Below are 22,348 nucleotides of genomic sequence, written 5' to 3'. Positions count from 1 at the left end.
TTCCATTGACTGCAGCTCCACCTGGCAGCTTGACTACAACCTCATGACAGGCTCTGAATAAGAACCACCCAGAAAAGCCACTCTTGGATTCCTGCTCTGCAGACACTTTGAGGTGCAGGAAGACCCTGGGGTGTAGGAGGACCCTGGGGTTCAGGAAGAAGAATGATGTGAGGGCTGGAGTCTGAGTTATCCCCTTCTTCCTTCATCTCACTTCCTTTCTCATCTTCTCTTCCTCCCACTCCATCCCCACCCTTGGTAGTTCCAGATGGGAACACCGAGTCCATGTGAGGAGCCCTGTTGGGGGAAGCTTGCCTTCTGATGGTCTCAGGCTGCTGTCCATTGCGGAATCTCCCCTCAGGGTGGTCTTCATGTGGTGGGACGGATTCTGCAGAAAGACCCCAGCACTAATGGATGAATCGGGTCCCAGGCCTCTTCATTACCTACATCACCATTAGCATTTCATAAGAGGCCATATGCCAGTTTGTGAATACAATTGTGGGGAAAAAACAAGACAACGTAAGTTAATGAAAAACCTCTCCATTTATTTGAATGGCTTTTAAGAAGCAGAAGCACATGTGGTAAAATTAAGGTATAGGACATGCATGAGAAGTGACAGGGACCCACACTGGCAAGCACTCAGCACCCTTTATCATGTGACCAGGTAAATGCTACAAAGAGCCAGACAGGTCTGGATCGATAGGGTGTGCTACTAGCAGGCCAAAGAGGGCAAAGCTGGGAGAAGTACAAGCAGTCTTATCCCCAGACAAGGGGAGTCACAAAGATGAAGAAACACATGCTCTAACCAATTATGGAGGCACTTAGGTTTATCATAACAAGCAACCCAGAGAGGTTGGGTGATGAGGAAGACTGAGGCAGCAAATGCTATCAAAGCAAAGGGCTTCTGACAGGTAGATACAAGCACATTATGCATACAGGTTTCATTTTTCACCGTGTTCTATATTGGAGGTTATTGAGATGCTCTTAAGTAGAAACCAGAAGTTAAGTATATGTGCACTATTACGTTAATAAAGAAGTTTGTAGGCCGAGTGTGGTGGCTCACGCCTGTAATCCCAGCACTTTGGGAGGCAGAGGCTGGCGGATCACCTGAGGTCAGGAGTTTGAGACCAGCCTGGCCAATATGGTGAAATCCCATCTCTACTAAAAATACAAAAAGTTAGCTGGGCATGGTGGCGAGCACCTGTAATCCCAGCTACTCAGGAAGCTGAGGCAGGAGAATTGCTTGACCCCAGGAGGCGGAGGTTGCAGTGAGCCAAGATTGTGCCACTGCACTCCAGACTGAGTGACAGAGTGAGACTCCATCTCAAAAAAAAAAAAAAAAGAAGTTTGTACATATGCAGTTTTGAACACACAAAGGCTGAGCTAGGTCATCTCTCAGGTCTCTTAAAGATCCAACACTGAGAATCTGAGTGTAATATCCTCAGACTCTCAGGGACTTGGGTCTTAAAAACCCAAGTCTCTGGGCCTGGGCCAGCGGATGCAAACTAGAGATTCGAGGGCCGGATCTCGGCTACAGAATATGTTTTATTTGGCCTGGATGGTGTTTTCTAAATTCAAAATAGTTGCCAACATTTAAAAGTCCAGATTCCCAGCTTCTCTTCAAAAATGGGGTGGACTATCCGGCAACCTCAGGCCACATTCCCAGGTGGCAGCAACCGTGGCAGACCACAGTGTTCTCCATTCTCAATGAAGACCTGGCTTAATCCTCTCCACTCATTTATGTTTCCTGCCTCGCCCCTGTAGGCATTGGGGTTTGTGACCCTGGCCCAGGCATCCAGTCTAGGGTGACCTCAGTGATTTTCTTGGTTGGCTTCTTGGTGGCAGTTAGCTACAAGACTAGCCTTGAGGCCTTTACCCTAATTCCGTGGCAGATGGCCATGAAGGCATATATTCACCCACAGGCCAGGAGTGTGGGAGTCAGTGACCCCGGTCTTCGCAGCTTTGGTTTGCCTTACAGAGGCTTTCACTTTGCAAAGATGAGTAACTGAAAAGTTCCCAGCCACATTTCACTTTTATAAATGGAATTCCAAAGGCCTCTAGGGGATGGCCCATCAGGGAGATACTTCCCAATTAAGGTCAATGGTAAGTTACTTCTGGGCCACATTAGAACACTCAAGCAGAGGCAGGAATCTTTGTCTAGGTTGGGCAGGGCTGGTGCGGGGGAAGGAAGGCAACTTTCCTAACCATGGCTATGAGATGACCAGGGCATGTGTATACAGTTGGCAGGTTGTGCAGATGTCTAAGAGGTACCACCCATGTCACAGTACCAATGGCGCCCTCTAGATTTTTGCAGTGCACAGTCTGCCCAACTGGACATGTTGGCCTTGGCACTGTTAGGGGGAGGGAAGAAACAAATGGAGATGATGAGGCAGGTATAGTCAAAAGGGTTGTCCTTACACAGATTCTACCACTTCCTTCCCAAGGCTCAGGAGTAGGGGTAGGAGGCAGAGGGTTAGGAGCCCAGACTTTCTTGGCCAGAGGTTGGGGGCTGGTCTCGGTGGCCCCCAAGCTGCACATATGCAAATGCCTATGTTATGATGGAAATGGGTACAACTATCCTAGGGCTGGCCATCAGTATGTGGGTCCCAGGACACTCAGTTAACAGAGATAACCATCTGTACACATAGTGAGTACACACACACACACACACACAGAGTCATTGGCTGAGATATCTGACCCATTACACACACCCACATAAATACACGTACGTGTACGATTTTTATCCTGTTGCACAAACTTGTATGTGTGCATCCATACACACAATCACAGTAATTGCTGGCAAGAGCAATCGGCTCGTCACTCGGGCATATTTAGCAAACATTTCCAGAGCACCTGAAGTCCTTTTTGGCTGGCTAGAGCTAACCGTGGGGAGACTCCAGCGCAGCACTAAGTCAGAAGGAGAGAAAAGTAAATCAGTGGGTGCAATCACTTGACTACCGCCAGCAGCTGCGTGCCAGCCTGCAGTGCCACCTACTGGCAGAAAGGAGGTGGTTTTGTGTTTTGCTTTAAGACTAGATAAAACCGCGGCCGGGCGCGGTGGCTCAAGCCTGTAATCCCAGCACTTTGGGAGGCCGAGGCGGGCGGATCACGAGGTCGGGAGATCGAGACCATCCTGGCTAACACGGTGAAACCCCGTCTCTACTAAAAATACAAAAAATTAGCCGGGCGTGGTGGCGGGCGCCTGTAGTCCCAGCTACTCGGGAGGCTGAGGCAGGAGAATGGCGTGAACCCGGGAGGCGGAGCTTGCAGTGAGCCAAGATCGCGCCACTGCACTCCAGCCTGGGGAACAGAGCAAGACTCCGTATCAAAAAAAAAAAAAAAAAAAAAAAAAGACTAGATAAAACCCATGATCCGGGAAGCCGCCAGCCACACGATGCTATTCATCCACCTCCTTGTGTTCTACCCGAGTCAGGTGAGACTCTGATATCCTCAGAGTTGCGTCATATCCTCAGAGGATGAACATTCCGGGCCTCGCATGCCTCCTGGATAGCAAAACCCAACGCCAATAGGGATGGCAAAATAGGTTTCATCTTTCACACCAGCTCCAGCCCACTGGTAGTGGCTGCCTGGAATGCTGGGTAGAGAAAGATTCTGAGACCCAGTCTGGGCTTGGTGGAGAAGAGTATCACGATGGCATAGCGACAGCAATGATGGCTATAGATGGGGCGTCTTCCATACTGTCTGTTCTTGCAGTGGATCCTGGAAGCCTGGTAAATCTCTAAATTTGCAGAGTCCTAGAATTCTCCTGATCCACGATTCCATTATGAGGGGTATTTGTGTTTATTGCTCACATGCCTTCATGCCACAAGAAACCGCCATTCCAGCTGTTACAGGAGTTTTCTCTCTCACTTGATCAGTAACTTCTGAACCGGCTAAAGTCCTCACGGGACCCTCTTCACGACAGACTTGTTCTTGCTTTCACAGAAAGTACATGGATGACCCTGTTGGCTCGGAGCTGCTGAAATCAACACTGGGCACTTCAGTCTATCCAAAACTCATGTTTAGCTAATGCCCATCCACCCACTAGGCTCACCATTGCCTGAGAGGCGCCATGAGGAAATGAGTCGGGAATACAAAGCCATGCTGGACAGCCAGCTGGGCTCATCCCCAGCCAAGGGCCCTGCTCCTGCCCTCTCACTCATCAGCTTGGGAGAGCACACTCAAGTCAAATCAGTGCATCAACAAAACCGCAAATTACCATGAGCCATGGGTCGCTTGAAAATAGTCAAAACTTGGAATCTTCAGATGGGCATGGAACCCCATGTCCCTTCCCTTCGGCAGTGGAGCCAACCTCCGCCCACAGATGCATAGGTGGATGTGACCTGGCTCATCCCACTGAGGCATCAGCCAGGCTGTCTGCCTTAGCCCAGGGGTCCACACATTTTTCTGTAAAGGGCCAGATAATAAATATTTTTGGCTTGCAGCCTCTGTTGCAAAAATTCAACTCTGCTGTTGCAGTGTGAAATCAGTCATAAACATATGTAAACAAATGGGCATGGCTGTGTTCCAATCAAAGTTTCTTTTATCTTTTTTTTTTTTTCTTTGAGACAGAGTCTCACCCTGTTGCCAGGCTGGAGTGCAGTGGAGTGATCTCGGTTCACTGCAACCTCCGCCTCCCGGGTTCAAGCGATCCTCCTGCCTCAGCCTCCCGAGTAGCTGGGACTACAGATGTGCACCACCACGCCCAGCTGATTTTTGTATTTTTAGTAGAGACGGGGTTTCATCATGTTGGGCAGGATGGTCTCGATCTCCTGATCTTGTGATCCACCCGCCTTGGCCTCCCAAAGTGCTGGGATTACAGGCATGAGCCACCGTGCCTGGCCCCAGTCAAAGTTTCTTTACAAAAACAGGTGATGGGTCAGATTTGGCCCGTGGGCCCAGAGTTTGCCAAACTCTGCATTAGCCCAAAACAGGGGTCTTCACAGAACTTGGGATTGTTTGGAAGTGCTTCCGGGGGTTCACAAATGTTTGGCTCTAATTTAAATTATTTGTAGCTGTTTAGGAAGCTATAATAAAAGCACCCACTCAAATGTATTCCAGCATTTCACCATGCAGGAAATCAACATGTTAACTGTCGGATAAGTAAACTCCTTTAGTGAAGACCTCAGAATGGAGCTTTTCTGGCTATCTCCATGCATATGTATGAGCAGTATGACAAAATGGTTGAAAACCTGGGTCCTAGAATCAGATGGACATGAGTTTGAGTCCCAGCACTGCCACTTACTAGCTCTATGGCTTTGGGCAAGTTACTTTACCTCCCTAAACCAGCATGGCCAGGACACCAGAAAACAGAGTGGACACCACAAAACAGAGTAGACACCGGCCACAGTGCCGCTGCAGCCTCCTAGAGGCTGCATTGTGGGAAAATGGAGCGCTCACAGTGGAAAGGTCAGCTGAGGCCACGAAGAGACATTCAGGGGACTCAGCGCAGCATTATTTACCAACTGCTATGGAGGTATTTCAAGATTTTAGTCATCAGTTTGGCTGTACTGGTGCACACCAATTGAGTGTCATTATAATGCCAAATCCATCTTGGCTTTGAACTTCTTGCTAGTTTCTATTTTTTTCTGGCACATTCTGATATATCCCCACTACTCTGATTGGGCTCTCAGATAGGAGAGGGGGATGTTTTGCAACTGGCTGAGCAGTCTCAGTGCTTAGTAACAGGGCTTCCATTTTTCTGCTAAGCAGCAGTCCCATTGGCTCTGGGATTTTGCTGGCAGGCATCTCCTGGAACCAGTGTTCTGCAGGGCTTGTTGGGGAAGTTGTGCTCTCAGCTAAAGGGGTCCAGTGTTACAGAAGCCGTGGCTGCTCCGCCTCAGTACTGCATTCCCTGGTTAGGCCTGGGACTTTGGTGTTCACCTGGCTTTTTAATTTCCTGGTGAACAACACTCAATGTTCCTTATCCCTGGGCACCTCCTCACCTCTAAGACAATCAGAAGGCCCGTGTAACTGCTGCCTAAGACTGCCCCTCAGATTTCTGGCTTTTTATTCCAGTGACTGAAAGCTTTTTTCCAGGCCTGAGATGCTCATTTGTGATTTCAATAATAGAATTTAGACTCTTAGTGTTTCTCCATTGCCCAGGGCTGTCTGTGTCTATTAATGATGGCTCCAGTGAAATCCATGGCTTTTACTGCACCTTATCTTTCTGCTTCCAGCATCATATTTTCCTGCTTCCTGAGAGACATGGAATCATCAGTGGTGTTCATCACCAGGCCCTGGGGGCAAGACCACACAGGTCCCAGAATCCCTGCAGTTTATCTTAATTAGGTGACATCTGGTGTCATCCCCAGTGCACAGGTCCACCCCGGTCAGGCAGCCTGCTGCCACGCTGTGAGCCTGGGCTGTGCCCGGCCTTGGAGGCTTCTTGCCGTCACTGGTTCTGTGAGCCTTGGAGGCTCTTCCACGGGGGTGATTCTGACCCCTGGGAGTGAGAAGGAGAGGGACTTTCTGCGGTTCAGCCAAGAATAAAGGAGACTCAGGGGCTGAGCTCCCTCCTTCACTTCTTTTTTGTTTCCTTGAGGTTGTTCTTGGCCCTCACAGTACCTCTGTCTAGGCTTGGAGCTCTGGAAGTAGAGACACAACCCGGGTCTTCCGCCCCAAGGCCTCCTCTGTTAGCCAGAAGGATCCTGGCTGTGCCGTGGAAATGACCTTGTGCAAAGACATTATCATATCTTCTAGGGGCAATAATGCCAGTGTCCCCTGATAAAGCAGTCACTGTGGGTTTCTGTCCCAGTCACTCCACACAACCATACCCTTCCTCCCTGGGACCAGCCTCATGGAGACCTCTGACAATCACAGCAAAAGCCCAGCCCAGCCTTTCTCTTCTGGCCCAAATCATTGCTCATTTTGAGAACCACCTGTGCCTTCTCACTTTGTTCTCCTTCCTGAAATATCTTTCTGCATCTCTTACCCTGCCCCACATTGCACAGAACCTGTGCCCATTCAGACCCTGAGCTGAGTCCCCAGAAGGACAAAGATCAAAAACCCCAGGGTGCTCTCCTCCCCTATTTCCTGCCACCACACCTCCAGGCTTCTGCCCCTCTCATGATACTTGTGGTTTTCTTTACAAAGCGCTTGCTCATGACTAGGATTCCTCCTAGAAGCCTGGCAATCAGCCCACACACAGATGTCTGCTCACGCCTTCTGTCTTCATGGGGACCAGCCATTGGTGCTTCCACCCTCCCTCCGGAGAGAGCCAGGGATGCTCAGCACAGGAGGAGGCTGACTCATCAAGCAGTGAGAGTTCTCCTCTGAAAGTGGTGAAGAAGGGGCCGCAGGGGCTCCTGCAAATGTGGAGGATCTGCTGATGCATTTCATGGGGAGGTCATCTCATCCTGGAAGCCCTTGCTCAGTATCCACTGATGGAGAGCTCATTACCTCCAAAGGCAGCCTCTGAATGGCCTTCCACTCACAATCCCATAGCTGGAGAATTCTGCTAGTGCACATTTCAGCTCCTTCCTCTCCAAGCGTCACTGTCTCAGTACCTTCTGTCTCACACCAGACCTCCTGACACTTCCCACTTCACCCCAGGCAGCACCTCACCCTGGGGCTCAGCCTGGACAACCACCTACCTCAGCCACTGCACTTTCTTCCCCTAGAATTGGGGCCACAACAGTAGACACCCATGCTCTGTCCCGTTCCCCACCAGCAGAGCTGCTCAACAGGATGCAATAACTGGGGGAGTGAGGGTGGTGGAAGTGAGGGTCTTGGCAGGAAAGAGCAACTGAACTTTGGCTCAAAGCAAGAGCAAAGGAAACACTAAGCAGGCAACTACGAATGCTCCTCCCCAGGAAGAGCCTGCAGTGCCCCCTGCTGGCTGGAGGAGAGTCTGTATGCATGTCCAATTCGCTCCCCTTGCTTCCTGGGCTGAGCCCTGATGACCATTCACGTTAGAGAATCACAGGAGCAGATAGGTCATCTTGTCCAGTGGTTTCAAAATGTGTAAAATTATAGATAGAGTTGCTGGGGGCGATTTTGCATTTTGTCCATTTGACAAAGGCCTCTGAGCTGAGGGGACACATGGGGGCTGAAGTCCAGCCTCTATCCTGCTAAACTGTGTACCCCAGCATGGGACTGGGTCAGGCCAGAGGAAGGGATGTCTTTTTGTTCTTCATTCACCTAGACAGTGTTCTTTTGTAATTTGCACAAAGGTGCCATACATACCAGCAGCAGCACTGACACAGAATGCTTCCTTCTAAGAGGGCGATCTTAAAGAACCAAGCTGCTTTGGCTAAAAGGGAGCTTGAAAACCGCCCAAAAGATGGAGAAACTGGGGCCCATGAAGGGGAGGGATTACTCAAAGTCATGCAGTTAATACCAGGACAGAGCTTAGAAGCCAGATCCACTCTCTCCCATAGCAGTGTTCTTTACACCACATTGAGCTAGTTTTCATCCTAAGTCACTTTTGAGAAATCCTGGCTTCTCTGACCCTCCCTCTCTCAGACCCATTAACTTCCCCCCTGAAATCCAGCTACTCTGCACAGTCCTACTGTCCTACTCAGGATCATGGCACAGAATTTGCCCCAGAGGAGAGATGTTGAGAATGCCAGTCCCGTCTGCATAATTTCCTACAAGTACATCACTCATAGGGATGAGGGCAGACAGGCAGAAGGACAGAACAGTGAGAAACTAGAGGGATCTACCAGAGGAGGTGTCGAAGTGTGTCAGGGAGCCTGGAGTGATGTGGATCAGTAAAGCTGGTGGTTCAGCTACTGTGCAGATGGGGCCTGCTTTGCAGGTGCAGTCCGCCGGGGTGTCTGTGCCACACCATAAGGCACATGGGCAGCCACAGTGCCCATCTCCTGAGCCCCAGCCACATGGAACATCTGGTCATCAAAGAAGATGTGTGGGCGGATCTTCTCGAGGAGGGGGCCCTTGGGCGCTCCAGCGAGGAACAAGGCTTCATCTGTCTCCAGGCCCCAGCTGCGCAGGGTCTTCAGAGCCCGGGCCCCGGAACTGGCTGCACTGCGTGCTGTCACCAAGTAGGTACGAATTGGGCACTCCAGCCGCAGGCCTTTGGAGTAGAACTTCTTCTGCAACCTACCCAGTGCCTCTAGAAAGCCCTTTAAGGGGCCCTATGAGAAGGCAAGGGGAACATTGTTAGCTCTACCACCACCTAAATATTTGTCCCCTGCTCTCCCTAAAGCACTAGTGTCTTGTTTGGTGCGGAAAACTTCAGGATCCCTAAATCTTTCAGTTAGTTCTGCTTATGCCTGCTTAGGCTACTGTGTGCACCAGTGGGGCTCTAGTCAGGGGATCTGTGTTATTGTATATTGGTGCTGGGTCAGGATAACTATCAGGGCAACTGTTGATATGTATCATCCATCCATATGCCCATCAAGGTATACAGATGTCTGTCCTGAAGGTCTGTAAGTGTAGCCTTCGATGCCCATCAACAGGGGGGATATTAAAACTATATAGTAACTATGGCATGGGCACCCTTCAATCAGAATGGACTCCAGCTATAAACAGCTGGAGAAGATGGACCAGTGTGTAACTGTTGAGTATCAACCGTGCCCATCTGGCACCCAGGTGGCTCAGGGTGTCATCCTCAAGCTCTCTAGGGTCAGGGAAAGAATTTATTCTCTACAGTACCAGAACAATGAAGCTTCCTGAGGATGTGAGAATAAAAAAACAGACGACGATGAAGAAAACTGCTTATTTCCAAAGCAGCTAAAAATAAACAAAAGTGGGCTCCTCGTCTTGGAGACCTCTCGCTTGCTAGGTAAACTGGAATAAGCGTGGTCTCCTGGGCCTCTGCTTACCACTTAGTAGGAAAACTCTCCTGCTCTGGATTCCCAAGGATTTCATAGGCAACCCGCAAGAACAGATGTGAACTGAATATTTAGGAGCCACAACTGAAGCCTGCTGAGCTCTTGGAGAGAGGGGCTCTGAGATTACTGAGCACCCAGGTTTTTGTTAAAAGCTCAAATAAGAGCTCCCAGCAGAGCTGGAGAATTCCAACAGCCCCAACTCCAGGGAATTTCCACCAAGCTCTAGGGTATATTCTGCTCTGAGAGACACTGAGCAGTTTGAGGGTGAGTGAGGGTCCCTGTGCCCCCAGCCAAGGGATGGATAGCAGGAGATGTCCCAAAGCAAGTGGTTTGCCCCAGATGCCACACCCAGCTGGATCTCCCTGCCCCAGTGAGGCGCCCCAGTCCAGCAATTCCTTTCCTCCTGTTTCCAGTGAGGGGAAACAGGCTTCTTAAGAGGGTGGGCGTGCTCTCAGAGGGGTGGGGGATCTCAGGGAGGAAGCGAGGGTTCCAGAGAGAGGATGGGAGCTTCAGAGAGACAGGATGAGGCCTTCAGAGCAGGGCAGGGACTTCAGAGAAGAGGTGGGGACGTAGAGAATGAGGACGTCAGGGAGGGAAAGGAGACCTCACAAATGGGGATTTGGGCTGCGGAGTGGGTATGGGCTTAGAGAGAGGCTAGGTAGAGAATGGAGGCTTCAAAGGAGGGTTGGGACTTCAGTGAGGGGATGTGGGCTCAACAAAGCAGGTGGAAGCTCATTGATGGGGGGCCAGTGGTCAAGTGAGAGGGTCGAGGGGACCAAGCTGGAATCTGGGCTGAGCTTGGGGTTTGTTTGCTTCCGGGCTGGGAGTGCAGGCCAAGGGCAGGTCTGGGGAGCTGCCTTGTTCCTCTCAGAGGTTCTGGGTCTATGGGGAGCACCTGAGCCAGAGGTTTGTTCTCGTGGGCCTTCTCATGCTCGAAGAATCGGTCCAGCCCGTGGGCCTTGACGATGCGCTCCGACTCGTCCGAGAAGAGCACAGCGTCCCCATCGAAGGCCACGCGCAGCTGACTCTGGGACACAACCACGTCTCTGCTGGGGCTGAAGATGGTGGCAGCTGCGATCCCTAGGCAGAGAGAGGCAAGCATTGTCTGCCTTCAGGCTGGGCAGTACGGCTGGAGTGGGCTATCTTAGGCTATCTTTGCCCCACCTGCCTCATACAGGACTCAGGGCAAGGCTGATGAAAACTAATATTTAAAACATGTAAAAACTGGTAGTGCATGGAACCTGGCCAAGAAGAGGGCAATAGCAGTAGCTCTGAAGCAGATCTCTAGGGCCCTTGCCTTGCCAGGTTACCCTGTTGGTTATTGCTTTGTAGAAAAGTCTGGGAGGAGTCCCGGGGGGCAGGACGGCACTCAGGACTCAGGGCAGGAACTATTTACCAATGAGGGTGAAGGAATTTCAATACTTTAACACCTAGTAAGATCATGCTGCTGTGGACCAGCCAAACATGAGTCCCATCAGCCACTGCCTTCCTGCCAGGGGTGCCTCACAGCCGCTGATGTAGACCTACAGTGGGGCTGGGAAGGGGCCCCAACTCTGGCTTGGCCTCAGTCACTCTCTCACCATTGGTTCTAGCAAGTCACTCACCTTCTCTGGACCACTGTAAAATTAAGGGCCTCTCAGCTCTGGGGCTGAGACCACAGGCTGCAATCGGGTGAGTTGAGTACGTGCACCCTCAGTCTACAGCCACAATGACACCAAGGTATGCCCTGCTGGCGGCTGTTCAGGGTTCCAAAAAACAACCTAGGTGGCCCTGGGAGACAGCACAAGTGATGGCTAGTTGTGTGCACAGACTCTGCAACCCTGGGCTCCTCCAGGGGTCCAAGGATGCCTCTCAGGGGTTCAGGCTCCAGGCTAGAGCTGCAATAGATGGCAGAGAGCCAGTGCTGGGAGGCTGGAGACCTGGGAAGCTGGCCGAGCTCATTCCCTAGTCTCCATCTCTTCAAAGCCCACTTCAGCCCAACTCTTTGAGAACTGAGGATCACAGAGGCTGGGATTAGGTGAGCTTTGGGAGGAGTGAGCAGTGCTACCCGCACACAACTTCACTGGCCTGAGGATGCTGCAAGCAGGGCCAGTGCCAGGCTTCAAGCCAGGCACCTTCTCAGCTCTGCCAGCACTGGAATCAAGATGACCCAGAACCACCCCTACCCTCAGCAGGGCCTCCCTGTGGACCATTCTCCTGCTCCCTAGCCTGAGGTCAAGTTACAAACACACAGAGGCACACCTACATGCCAGTGCCAAGGCCCCAACCAGAGGGTGTGACATCTGTCTAGGGAAATGGCTCCTGGTTCCTGGTTAAAGAAAGCCTCTAGGGGCTCCCAAGCAGCTCAGGAGAGTGAGTTATCAGGGGGAGAGAGGCCAGGCTTCCAGGCAGGGACAACATGAAAGAGGAAGAGAAAAGTGAATATATTGTTGGTTGATAGAGAAACTTGCCACTAGTGTTCAGCCTAAGGAACCCTCTCAGGCACCTGGCCAGTCCTTGCTCCTCTATGGGCCTGTTTTATCTCACGTGCAATAGGATACGCACCTCGTTGGGAGGACTGAGACTATGGATACTACCCAAAACTGCCCCTCGAAAGACACACATAGAGGGACATTCTCTTTGTCAGTACTCGCATCTGGGTCTCCTAAACTCCCCTAAGCACTGGCCGGTCCAGCTGCTGGAGATGCTGGCCATTCCCCAGACCCCACCACTCAGGCTTTCAGGCTGGACTAGATATGAATCCTCCTTCCCATTGGCCCAGGGCAGGGCGGAGGCTGCCTATGGTCCTACAGGAATCAGAACTCCTTCTGACTCTGAGGAATCATAGAAGAAAGTAGCTTTCTGGGCTGTAGAGAGGGTTTCCATGGAAACAGAAGGCTGGGTGATGCTGAGAAGCAAAAGCATCCATGACACAGTAGGGCCAGGGGTAGGAAGATGGAATGGGTAGGGCCTTGCTTTCAGAATTTATAGGACAGATTATAAGAATTAAGGAAAGTATTAGTCAGCCTTGCCTTCTAGTTACCATGGCAACTCCCAGCACCTGCTCGGAACTTTAGGACCAGGCCTCCCGCCTCAGGGACCTCTTTGCTGCACTCCCCATATTCTCCCTCCTCACTTAGACTCACCCTCATCAATGGCTTCTCGCACTTTTTCCGCATCGGCTGACAAGTAGAGGTTGGTGTGATAGGCCTTCAGGTAGCAGATCGGGCTGTTCCCACCTGTCATGCAGAACCTCTCGATGAACAGGTCTGGGAAGGAGGTAGAGGACCCAGGTGAGGCCAGTGTCAACCCTGGGCTTCAGGGCAGTCTCTCTGTGCCCAGTGGACGCCATCCTAGTTCTGGGTGTGGTAGGGCAGCACAGCATGTCTCTGTGTAATTTTCGGCCAGTGTTCCCCTCTGAGCCCCTCCATCCTTCATGAAGTGAGGACGATCACATCTCTAGAGCAATTGCCCAGCTCACAGCGACATCCTCTTGTCGAGGATCAATAGTGCTACATGCCTGTATGACCCCGCCTCCTGGCCATAGCTGATTGGATAAGAGCAGACACCTGACCCAAGCTGGGCCAATCTGATTACCTAGGTTGTCAACCGCTGGTCCCCATGACTGCAAAGGTTGTAAAGTATTTGTTGGTTGATAAACGGCTGCTGATCTGAGCCCATTAAGTTACCCGTCACTCTCGCAGCCCCTTACCCAGGACCTCTGTCCTCTCCAGCGTCCACAACAGAAGGCGGTAATGCCTGGTATGGCAGGGGTCCTTCAGGGCCCTGCTTCAGCACTATAGGGAGAGTCTGTCCTGATTACACAGTCTGTATGTCACACAGGTGGTTAAATATTTTTACTATCAACCCTGCTCCCAAGAATTTGAAATTAGGATTTAAAAATGCCAACTAGACTCTCTTGGTTGCTAAAAACCAGGCCTGGTAAACCTATAAATATAGGTGTACTCTTTTTCTTTTTCTTTCTTTTTTTTTGAGACAGAGTCTCGCTCTGTCGCCCAGTGGCACGATCTCGGCTCACTGCAAGCTCCGCCTCCCGGGTTCACGTCATTCTCCTGCCTCCGCCTCCAGAGTAGCTGGGACCACAGGCCCCACCACCATGCCCGGCTAATTTTTTTTGTATTTTTAGTAGAGACGCGGTTTCACCGTGTTAGCCATCCGATCTCCTGACCTCGTGATCCCCCGCCTCGGCCTCCCAAAGTGCTGGGATCACAGGCGTGAGCCACCGCGCCCGGCCAGGTGTATTATTTTTCTGTCTCTCTCTCTCCCCAAAGTGGATTTCTCTTTCGCCTCCTCTCCTCTCCCCTCTCCTCCCCTCCCCTCCCCTCTCCTTTCCTTTCCTTTCCATCTCACTCTATCACCAGGCTGGAGTGCAGTGGGGTGATCTCAGTTCATTGCAACCTCTGCCTCTTGGGTTCAAGTGATTCTCATACCTCAGCCTCCCGAGTAGCTGGGATTACAGGTGTGCACCACCACGACAGGATAATTTTTGTATTTTTAGTAGAGACAGGGTTTTACCATGTTAGGCTGGTTTTGAATTCCTGACCTCAAGTGTTCCACCCGTCCTGGCCTCCCAAATTGCTGGGATTACAGGAGTGAGCCACCACGCCTGGCCCGCTTTTCTTGAGTACGGTTTTTATTTAGGAAAAGCAGAGAAATCCAATTTCAGGGGAGAGAGGAAAAAAAAAAGAGCAAACTTGCTAGAGAAGCACAAATAAAGGTTCATGTGGCCTGAAGAAAAGAAGAGCTGGGAGAGATTTCTAGTACTTGGATTCAGGCCTTTGTAGGCCCAATTTTATTTCCTGCCCTCTGAAAGACACCCCTGTAACCTAATAAGAAATTCTCTTGGGCTTAAGCTAGCTCTGGAGGGTCTATTATTTTTAACCTTGAGTTCAGAATAAGACACAAAGCCCTTTCACTCTGACAGCTGCACCTGATTCTCCCAGCAGCCTTGTGAGGCCTGTTAGCCCCATCACAGTTAGAGAAACTGAGGCAGGGAGGCAGTAACTGTCCCACCTAATCACACTGAGAGTGGGGTGTGCTGGAGCTGGCTTGGACTGGCTTGCAAAAGCCCACAGTTAAACATTCAGAAATGTTGTGAGCCATTTGTGTTGTTCAACCACTGATAGCTTGAAACCAGTCCTGGTGGAAATATTTACACCCTGAAAACTAGCAACACTACAAGTCAGGGTTTTGTTTGTTTGTTTAAAGAGCGAATTTACCAGCACACAACGGGCTTGGGGTTCTGGTCAGTACAACTCCATCCTGCAGAGGTGTGGCCCCATCCCTGGGGGGTCTGGTAGGGGTGTCCCAGGGCAAACCCCCCATCCTCATGCTCGTGCTCACCATAGTGGTTGATACTGTTGATGAGGCGGACACCCACTTGAGCATGGTTGTTTGTCATGAGGACGATGTCGAAGACATCCTCACTATCGGGGTACAGCTCCCGCAGCCGCCTGTTCACGGCCTCCAGAGCCTGGAAAGGAGAGGGCACCCCCCAGCTTAGACCCCCAAGGATTGATACCTGAAGTTGGTGGCCGAGGATCCAATGAGAGGAGGTGAGGAGCCATGCTTGGGATGAGATAAGTGCGCATGAGCTACCTTCTCCTAATGCAAGTTGCTTACCGCTCAGGGGTACCTCGCTAGAGAGAGTCGGGGCTGAAATCCAGCCCGCATTCCACTCACCAAGCTGGTTACCAGGCGTGGGGCTGCATTGGTCCAGAGGGTGGACAAATTTTCTTCCCAAAAGGCTCTGTCACCTAGCCAAGCTGTGCACCTGTGTGGTTACATCTGCCCAGAGGGGCCCTTTTTCCTTACTCAAATACCCATGGGAGTGCTGTTTTCTAATCCCCACAAAGGCGCTGTATGAGCTAGCGGTGGAACTGCTCCCTCACCTTCACGAAAGGGAAGGCTGGCCCGGGACTGAAGGGCTCGTTCTCATGTTCCAGCTGGTAGCGCACGTACTCCTCCACGCCCTGCTCCGTATAGATCCGCTGCTCCTCGTCCATGCGAAACAAGGCTCGGGAGGACACAGCAATGGTGACTGCATTCTGAGGCTTGGGCTGCAGAGGTGTGGGAGAAGGGGTCGTCACTCAGATGACTGCCCCTGAGGCAGGCTCACATGTGTGAGTCTCCCTGGGTAGTGAGGACATGGAGAAGACCCAGACCCAGTCTCTACCTAAAGAGGCCCAGCCTTGAGCAGGTGTGGACTTAGGTCAGGACCCCATCTATGACGGACCCAGATGGGGGTTGAGAGAGGTGCTGGCTCCCTTGCTGGAAGCACAGTCTGATGGAGGGAGGGCCATGCCCTTGGGAGTTTGCAATCTAGTCAGGCATCTGGACACAAGAAAAAAATGAAGCCAATGTATGTGGCCAAAGCATGACTGATGCTGGAGATTATCTCAGATGGTTTCCATTGTAAAATAAGAGCTGCATGCCCTTAGGAAGAAATGATGCCCATAAATATGACAATTTATATAAAAAATGTATCTCCAGCCCAGATCTGTCTCCTGAGCTCCAGATTCACACATCCATCTAACTGCCCCAGTTGACTAACAGCCTCTCAAACTTAACATTCCCAAGGCTGAATTCCCATCACCTTCTCCCCTCCCAAACCTGATCCCTTCTCCCTGTAACTCATAGCAAGGCTTAGAACCACTATCCATTCATTACTGAAGCAGAAGCTGGGAAGTCAGCCTCAACTCCCTTCCTCATCAATCGATCACCAAAATGAGTCAACTCTACTAGTATCCACCCACTTCTTTCGTTCAGGCCATCATCATCTGTCACCTTCTCTAATTTGTCATTCATGCTGCTGTCAGGGGATTTTTCTAAAGTTCAGATCTGACCACAGCCCCCCTCTTTAGTGGTGCACACTATTCTCAGAATATGGCTGGCAGCCTCTAGTGTGGAAATAGAAAGCCCTTCACAACAGAACCCTACTTCTCTTTCCATTCCCCTCTTCCCATCCCCCAGCTTTGCCCCATCTGAACTTTCTCACATCAGGGCATACTTTCCCCCTCTTTTTTTTTTTTTTTTTTTTTTTCTGAGATGGAGTTTCACTCTTGTTGCCCAGGCTGGAGTGCAGTGTCGTGATCTTGGCTCACTGCAACCTCTGCCTCTCAGGTTCGAGCGATTGTCCTGCCTCAGCCTCCCAAGTAGCTGGGACTACAGGCACCCACGACCCCAGACAGCTGCTGGACCTTTATAGTCCCTAGGGAGGATCAGAATATGAGTGCCCAAGGGATTTACAGATACCTAGAGAATCCCACCACATCTCTGTGTCCTGAGAAGTCCTGGGGTCATGATTCCCACTTTACAAATTAAAAATGAGGGGCTCAAATTGAGGTCAAGGCTCATAAATGCACCTTGCATTCTCGCCTCTCCTGATCACCCGTGGGTCATGTACTCAACCCCATTGCTTCTTCCTGGGGTCAGTCCTGGGCTCCAATCAGTTGACAACATTGAGTGGTTACCATCTGAGAGACACTATGGTGGACATGGCAGGAAACAACACAAGTGTGATCCCTGTCCCCATGGAGCTCATGATCCACCCCCAAGACAGGCCAATGCCATCTTTTAAAAGAGCACTGTCCAATGGAACTTTCTATGATAATGGAAATATTCCATAATCTGTGCTGCCCCTGTGACTATGGAATAATTTGAAATGTGACTAATGAGACTGAGAAGCTGAATTTTAGATTTTATTTCATTTAAATGAACTTAAACAGCTATATGTGGCTAGTGGTTAATGCAGCTTTAGAACCTTACAATGGGAGTGGAAGACAAAAGAGTTCCCCAAGGTCATGTGGTAGACCTCAGTTTGCATTTGACTTTGAACCCCAACCAAGATGGTGTATTGGGCCAGCAAGGTCTGTGTAAGGCAGTGGCAGGACAGGTGCTTCTTCTTGGAGGTTCAACCCAAATACCTTTCTTAGTTGCTGACTACCACCATATGTGTGTCCTCAGGGTGGGGTTGGTGGTGGAGTGGGGAGACCCACTCTCATAAACCCTGGAAGGCCGGAGGCCTTTCGAGCAGGAGCTGAGCTTGCTCCACCCACTGGGCTTACTGCCCCAGGGACAGGGCCATCACCCCTCTAAGGACAGAGAGTCAGCTGCCCTCCCAGCCCCATTAGGCAGGTTCCCAAGCCTGCCACTCCAGCCCTGGCAGCCAGCCAAGGTCTCACTTCTCACTTTCTGTCCCACAGTCCCTGCCAGACTGCCAAGTCCTGGGCTCCCTCTGGCTGAGCCACCCAAACAGACCCCAATCCATCCTGCCCCTGGTTGTTGCAAGAAAAACGTCCTGGTTGCATTGGCCCCAAGAGTCCTCTGCTTGTCTCTTTTCCAGATAGGGAAACAGGCCCAGAAAGGGGCAGAGTATTACTCTAGGTCAAGGCAGAGCAAGATGAGATCTCAAGTCTCCGGCCTCTACCCTGGCCTCTATCCACACTGCAGTCCCCTTGCTATCCCCCTCCTCAACACTTCCCAGAAGATTCTGTCCCTTGCTACTTCCGCCTTCCCTGGAAACATCTCCCCATCCTTCACTTTCCAGATTTGGGAGAAATGATCAGGGCGTGCTCACAAACTGAGGTTTCTAATGGCAGGTCTCTGTTTCCCATCAGAATGGGGGTCCCAAGGGCAGGACTCTGCGTCCCCACTTAGACTGCTGTGACACAGTACAAGTGAGGTGGAGTCTAAGATCCCAGAGGCCATGGCTGTGTAAGAAATATGGATCCCAGCTGGGACTGATGAATGACCTGTCCAGGCTCCAGGTGGAGCTGAAGGAGCAGGTGAAATGGGCTGGCCAGAGATAGGGACAAGTTGTGGACGTAGAGACCCTCCTGGGCCTGGCCGCAGAGGTGGCCATGTGTTGGCAGGGGCATCTAGGAACAGTTCCTCCAGAGAGCAGAAAGAAGCCCTGACCTCAGACTGGGAATTGGGTCAGAGTGACTCAAGGGCTCAGTCTGGGAGCTCAGAGCTCCAGGAAACCAGGGTCCTGGCAGCTCTCTCTGCCTTCCAGGGTCAGGCTGATGGCTCTGGCTAGGGGATGGGAATGGAAGAATAACAGAGGGCAGCCCACTCCCACCTGGACTGCCTGAGGAGCTCCCATTTAGGCTAACGTAATTCTGCCTGTTGGGTCCAAGATAGAAACATAGGCAAAAAGCTGTTATTCCTAATAGGACTTAGAGAGGGAAGGGCTGCTGAAGGAGAGAGGGACAGGAGAGTTCTGGATTGAAGAAGTGCTCTGACCCCATGAGGTGAGGGCCTCCAACAGGCCTTCAGGCATTAAATATTTTACTCAGGCCCCTGGGAATGAGAATTAGCCCAGGCCAGGCCATGATGGGGCCCATGAGGCCTAGAGCCCCCAAAATAGCCTGTGGGAAGAGGGGCTTCTGCAGGAAGGAATAGGAGCTGGGAAGCCTCCAGGCTTCTTCCCTCCCAGAGAACCATGAGAGTCAGGGGCTGACCCAGGGGTCATGACTGACAACTGGGCCTGAGCTCTCTGGTTCCTTGGTGCCTGGGGAGGAAATGGATTTTGAGCACTGATGCTTTCACTACCCCAGTCCCCAGTCTCCATCCCTTCTTCTGCATCACACAGGCCACAGCATTGACATTCATCCAGCTTCCTCTTCAGAGAGGCACCAGCCTTCTCACTGGTGGGTTTGCTGCCGGACCCACCCTTTCCAATCCATCTCAGAGTGATCTTTCTAAAATAAAAATGGGACCCAGTTAATCCCCTGATGAAAAATCCTGTAATAGCTCTATAATGGTATTCATATGTTTTTTTAAATGCAGGTTGACTTTTTATTTAAATGAATTCAAATAAACTTTGAATTCAATATGTAAGCCAGATATTACCATATATCTCATACCATATGGTAACAGATATAACATATATAATTGTTGTATATTTATTTTACAGATTCAAATGCATTACATTTGTTTATTTATTATAAAGTCAACCAATGAAAACAACACAGTTGTTTGCATGACAACAAATTTGAAACTAGAGGTTAGAATGCCAGTGCAGACTTAAGCTTCAGCATCCGGCCAAGTTGTTGCTGTGTTTGTATTTGTACAGTATTGAGAAAGTCCTGATTCAGACCAATAAGTGGCTGGAAATGCTAAAAGGTTTTTTGTTTTGTTTTGTTTTAAACTACAGGCCTTGCAATCTCAAGATGCTCTTTGATGAAACAGATCACAGGGAAAGCCTTATTCTGAGGTTTGCTTTAAAAAAAAATCTGCAGCACAAGCTAGTGGCCTTCAGGCTGCTAAAACGTCCACCTAATACATTAGAGTGAGTTGGGTTTTATTACACATTTTTAATTCTTTAAAATGTAGTCTGAAGAAGAGAGAAAATAAATTGGATTCACATGTGTGCAGACTCCCTGAAACATGGGGCTTGGGGAAGCTAGTTTGGAAATCCCTGACCCCCTTGAGTAAGGTCCAGACTCCTTAACATGATCCCCAAGGCCCTCTGTGGGCTCTTCCACATCCCTCCAGCTCTTCCTCCAACAATCCTGCATTCTTCATTCAGTACTTATTCAGGAACACAGTCCTGAGCTTCAGAGACATCTGCATGACTTTTGCCTGTCCTGTTTCCCTCTCTCTGGGAAACTCCACCTACTCAGGCTTTAAGATCAGGATAAGTGCCACTTCTACAAAGCTTTCCCCTGTGTGATGTCACTACTCCACTCCCCGCCAACTGCCCCAGGCTCTCATCTCCGGAGCCCCCATCAGTGTGCAGTGAGCTCCTGACGCAGGGACTCAGTTAATTCTTCAATCCCCACTGTTGAGCAGAGCTTGGAGGTGCTAAGTGAATGATTGCCGATAGGGTGGACCTCTTGGGGAAGGGTTCTCGGAGGGAAGCAGCAAGTTGCTTTAAGATCAAGCTGGAGCCCTTCGGAGGACCGCTGTGGGCCAACGTCTATTCTCAGTTCTCTCCTCAAGCTCTGAGATCTGGGAAGCTGGAGAAAGCAAGGCCCAGGGGCAGACCAGGGCATCATCAACTTGTTTGATGGGGGAGAGGAGAGAGCTCCTCTGTGTGAGGCCCCAGACGGTTGATACCACCACAGGGTCGTGGGGATGTTAATGCCCACTGCAAGGGGAGCAGAACCCGAGCTGGTGGGCAGAGTCCAGCGCTGGGAGCCTGCAGCCAGGGGCGCCGATCGCCCCCCAGCGCAGAGTGTGGATCCCAGTGCCTGGAGAGAGCAGCTCCCTTTCCTTAGGACTCGGGGAGCGCACTGCCCCCAGCCCAGGGCCCAGGACCCAGAGCCAGACCCCAAACGCAGAGTCTCAGGTCCGGAGCCCGATGCCCAGATGGCGGAGACCGGAGCGCACAGCCAGGAACCGAGTTCCCGAGTCTGGTTACCCGCGCCTGGGGCACTTCTGCAAGCGCTGCTGACCCGCTTCGCCAACAAGTGCAATCCGCGCTCCCCGGCGGCCCCAGTGGGGAGGGGCTGGGGCTGCGGGCCTCTAGCTGGGCCCTAATGACAGCATGGGGGAGGGGGATCCTGGCGTGGAACCCGAGTCCCGGTAAAAAATACACCAGAGCAGAGCTCCCAAAATAAACCCCAGCCCGCGCCAGCTGCCGGGCGCATTCTGGGGTTGAGGAGCTGCGTTCCCTCCCAGAGGGGCGCCACCGGTCCCTTCCCAAGAGACTTATGACCCCTCCTCCGGGGTAACCCTTCCCCCGTCCCCCGCATACCCGTGCATTGCTTTTACCGATTTAGGTTTCTTCTTGGGCGCGAGGTTGTCGTAGAAAATCTTGGCTTCCTCCCAGACCGGGGCCGCAGCGGTCTCCGCTCCTGGCCCGGGCTCGCGGGGCTCCTGGGGCTCCCGGGGCTCCCCAGGTTCCATGCTCCGTCTCTGACCTGGCCCGGCCAGAGCAGGCGGCGGCGTAGACGCGGAGCTGGCTGGGGCTGGGCTGCAGGAGGGAGGCGAGTCCCGGCGAGGGAAGGGGGCGGGCAGCGGCGGGGAGGCTGTGCGTGTGAGCTGGGCTCCCCGCCCGCCGGGCGGAGGGAGGTCACACTCGCCCTCTCGGTCGCCCGTGTGTTGCTGCCGTTGCTGCTGCTACTGCTGTACGGTATGAGGGATAGCTGGGCTCTCCTTCCCCGACCGACCCACGCCCGAGGCCGGTTGGGTAGTGAGGGGGGCTCTCTGGGTTTGTGGGCTGCAGCGGATTGGGGATTGCGAAATTGATGTTCTTCGCAGGCGCTGAAGGGCGCGGAGACAGGAGAGGCCTGACAACTTTTTTTTTTTTTTCCCCAGGATAGTGATCCCGAAGGAGAAAATGAAAAGCTAGCCGCCCCCCTCCCAAAAGCTAGCCGCCCATCTTTCCTTTAGGAGCCAGGATCCTGGGATCCTGACGATGTCCCCTTCCCTACGAAGCCAGTCCATCCGGCAGACGGGCAGGAGGTGATGCATGGATAGCTTCAACTACTAGCAGAAGCCTGCTCCCAGCGGGAGCTCAGTGAAGGGCCCAACCCGGCAGCTCGTCCACACCATATAGGAGGGGCCCTTGAAGTCCATGTCGAGACCAGGCTCCCCTTGGCCTG

At 51.7% G+C, this 22,348-nt stretch overlaps 1 protein-coding gene across 1 annotated transcript; it reads right to left on the bottom strand.

Moving 5' to 3' along the window:
- Window positions 1-521: 521 nt before the first annotated feature.
- NT5C1A (5'-nucleotidase, cytosolic IA) lies at window positions 522-21,733 on the bottom strand. Its single transcript, XM_055255208.2, has 6 exons — window positions 21,516-21,733; window positions 15,686-15,853; window positions 15,138-15,267; window positions 12,920-13,042; window positions 10,690-10,874; window positions 522-9,095 (listed from the first exon to the last, which is right to left on the bottom strand). Exons 1-6 carry the CDS (start codon window positions 21,648-21,650, stop codon window positions 8,730-8,732), a joined length of 1,107 nt encoding a protein of 368 aa, XP_055111183.1. The 5' UTR covers window positions 21,651-21,733; the 3' UTR covers window positions 522-8,729.
- Between the last annotated feature and the right edge of the window lie 615 nt (window positions 21,734-22,348).

Source organism: Symphalangus syndactylus, chromosome 12, assembly GCF_028878055.3.
Source record: "Symphalangus syndactylus isolate Jambi chromosome 12, NHGRI_mSymSyn1-v2.1_pri, whole genome shotgun sequence".
Lineage (NCBI taxonomy): Eukaryota > Metazoa > Chordata > Mammalia > Primates > Hylobatidae > Symphalangus > Symphalangus syndactylus.
This window is presented reverse-complemented; position numbering and strand designations above follow the sequence as displayed.

Excerpts from the sequence above, each read along its gene's own strand:
- NT5C1A (XM_055255208.2), bottom strand. The coding sequence starts at position 21,650 with ATGGAACCTGGGGAGCCCCGGGAGCCCCAGGAGCCCCGCGAGCCCGGG. Across the intron at positions 15,854-21,515 it reads CCAAGAAGAAACCTAAATCG|CCCAAGCCTCAGAATGCAGT; the intron begins GTAAAAGCAATG and ends ACACCTCTGCAG. Across the intron at positions 9,096-10,689 it reads AGAACAAACCTCTGGCTCAG|GGCCCCTTAAAGGGCTTTCT; the intron begins GTGCTCCCCATA and ends GCCTTCTCATAG.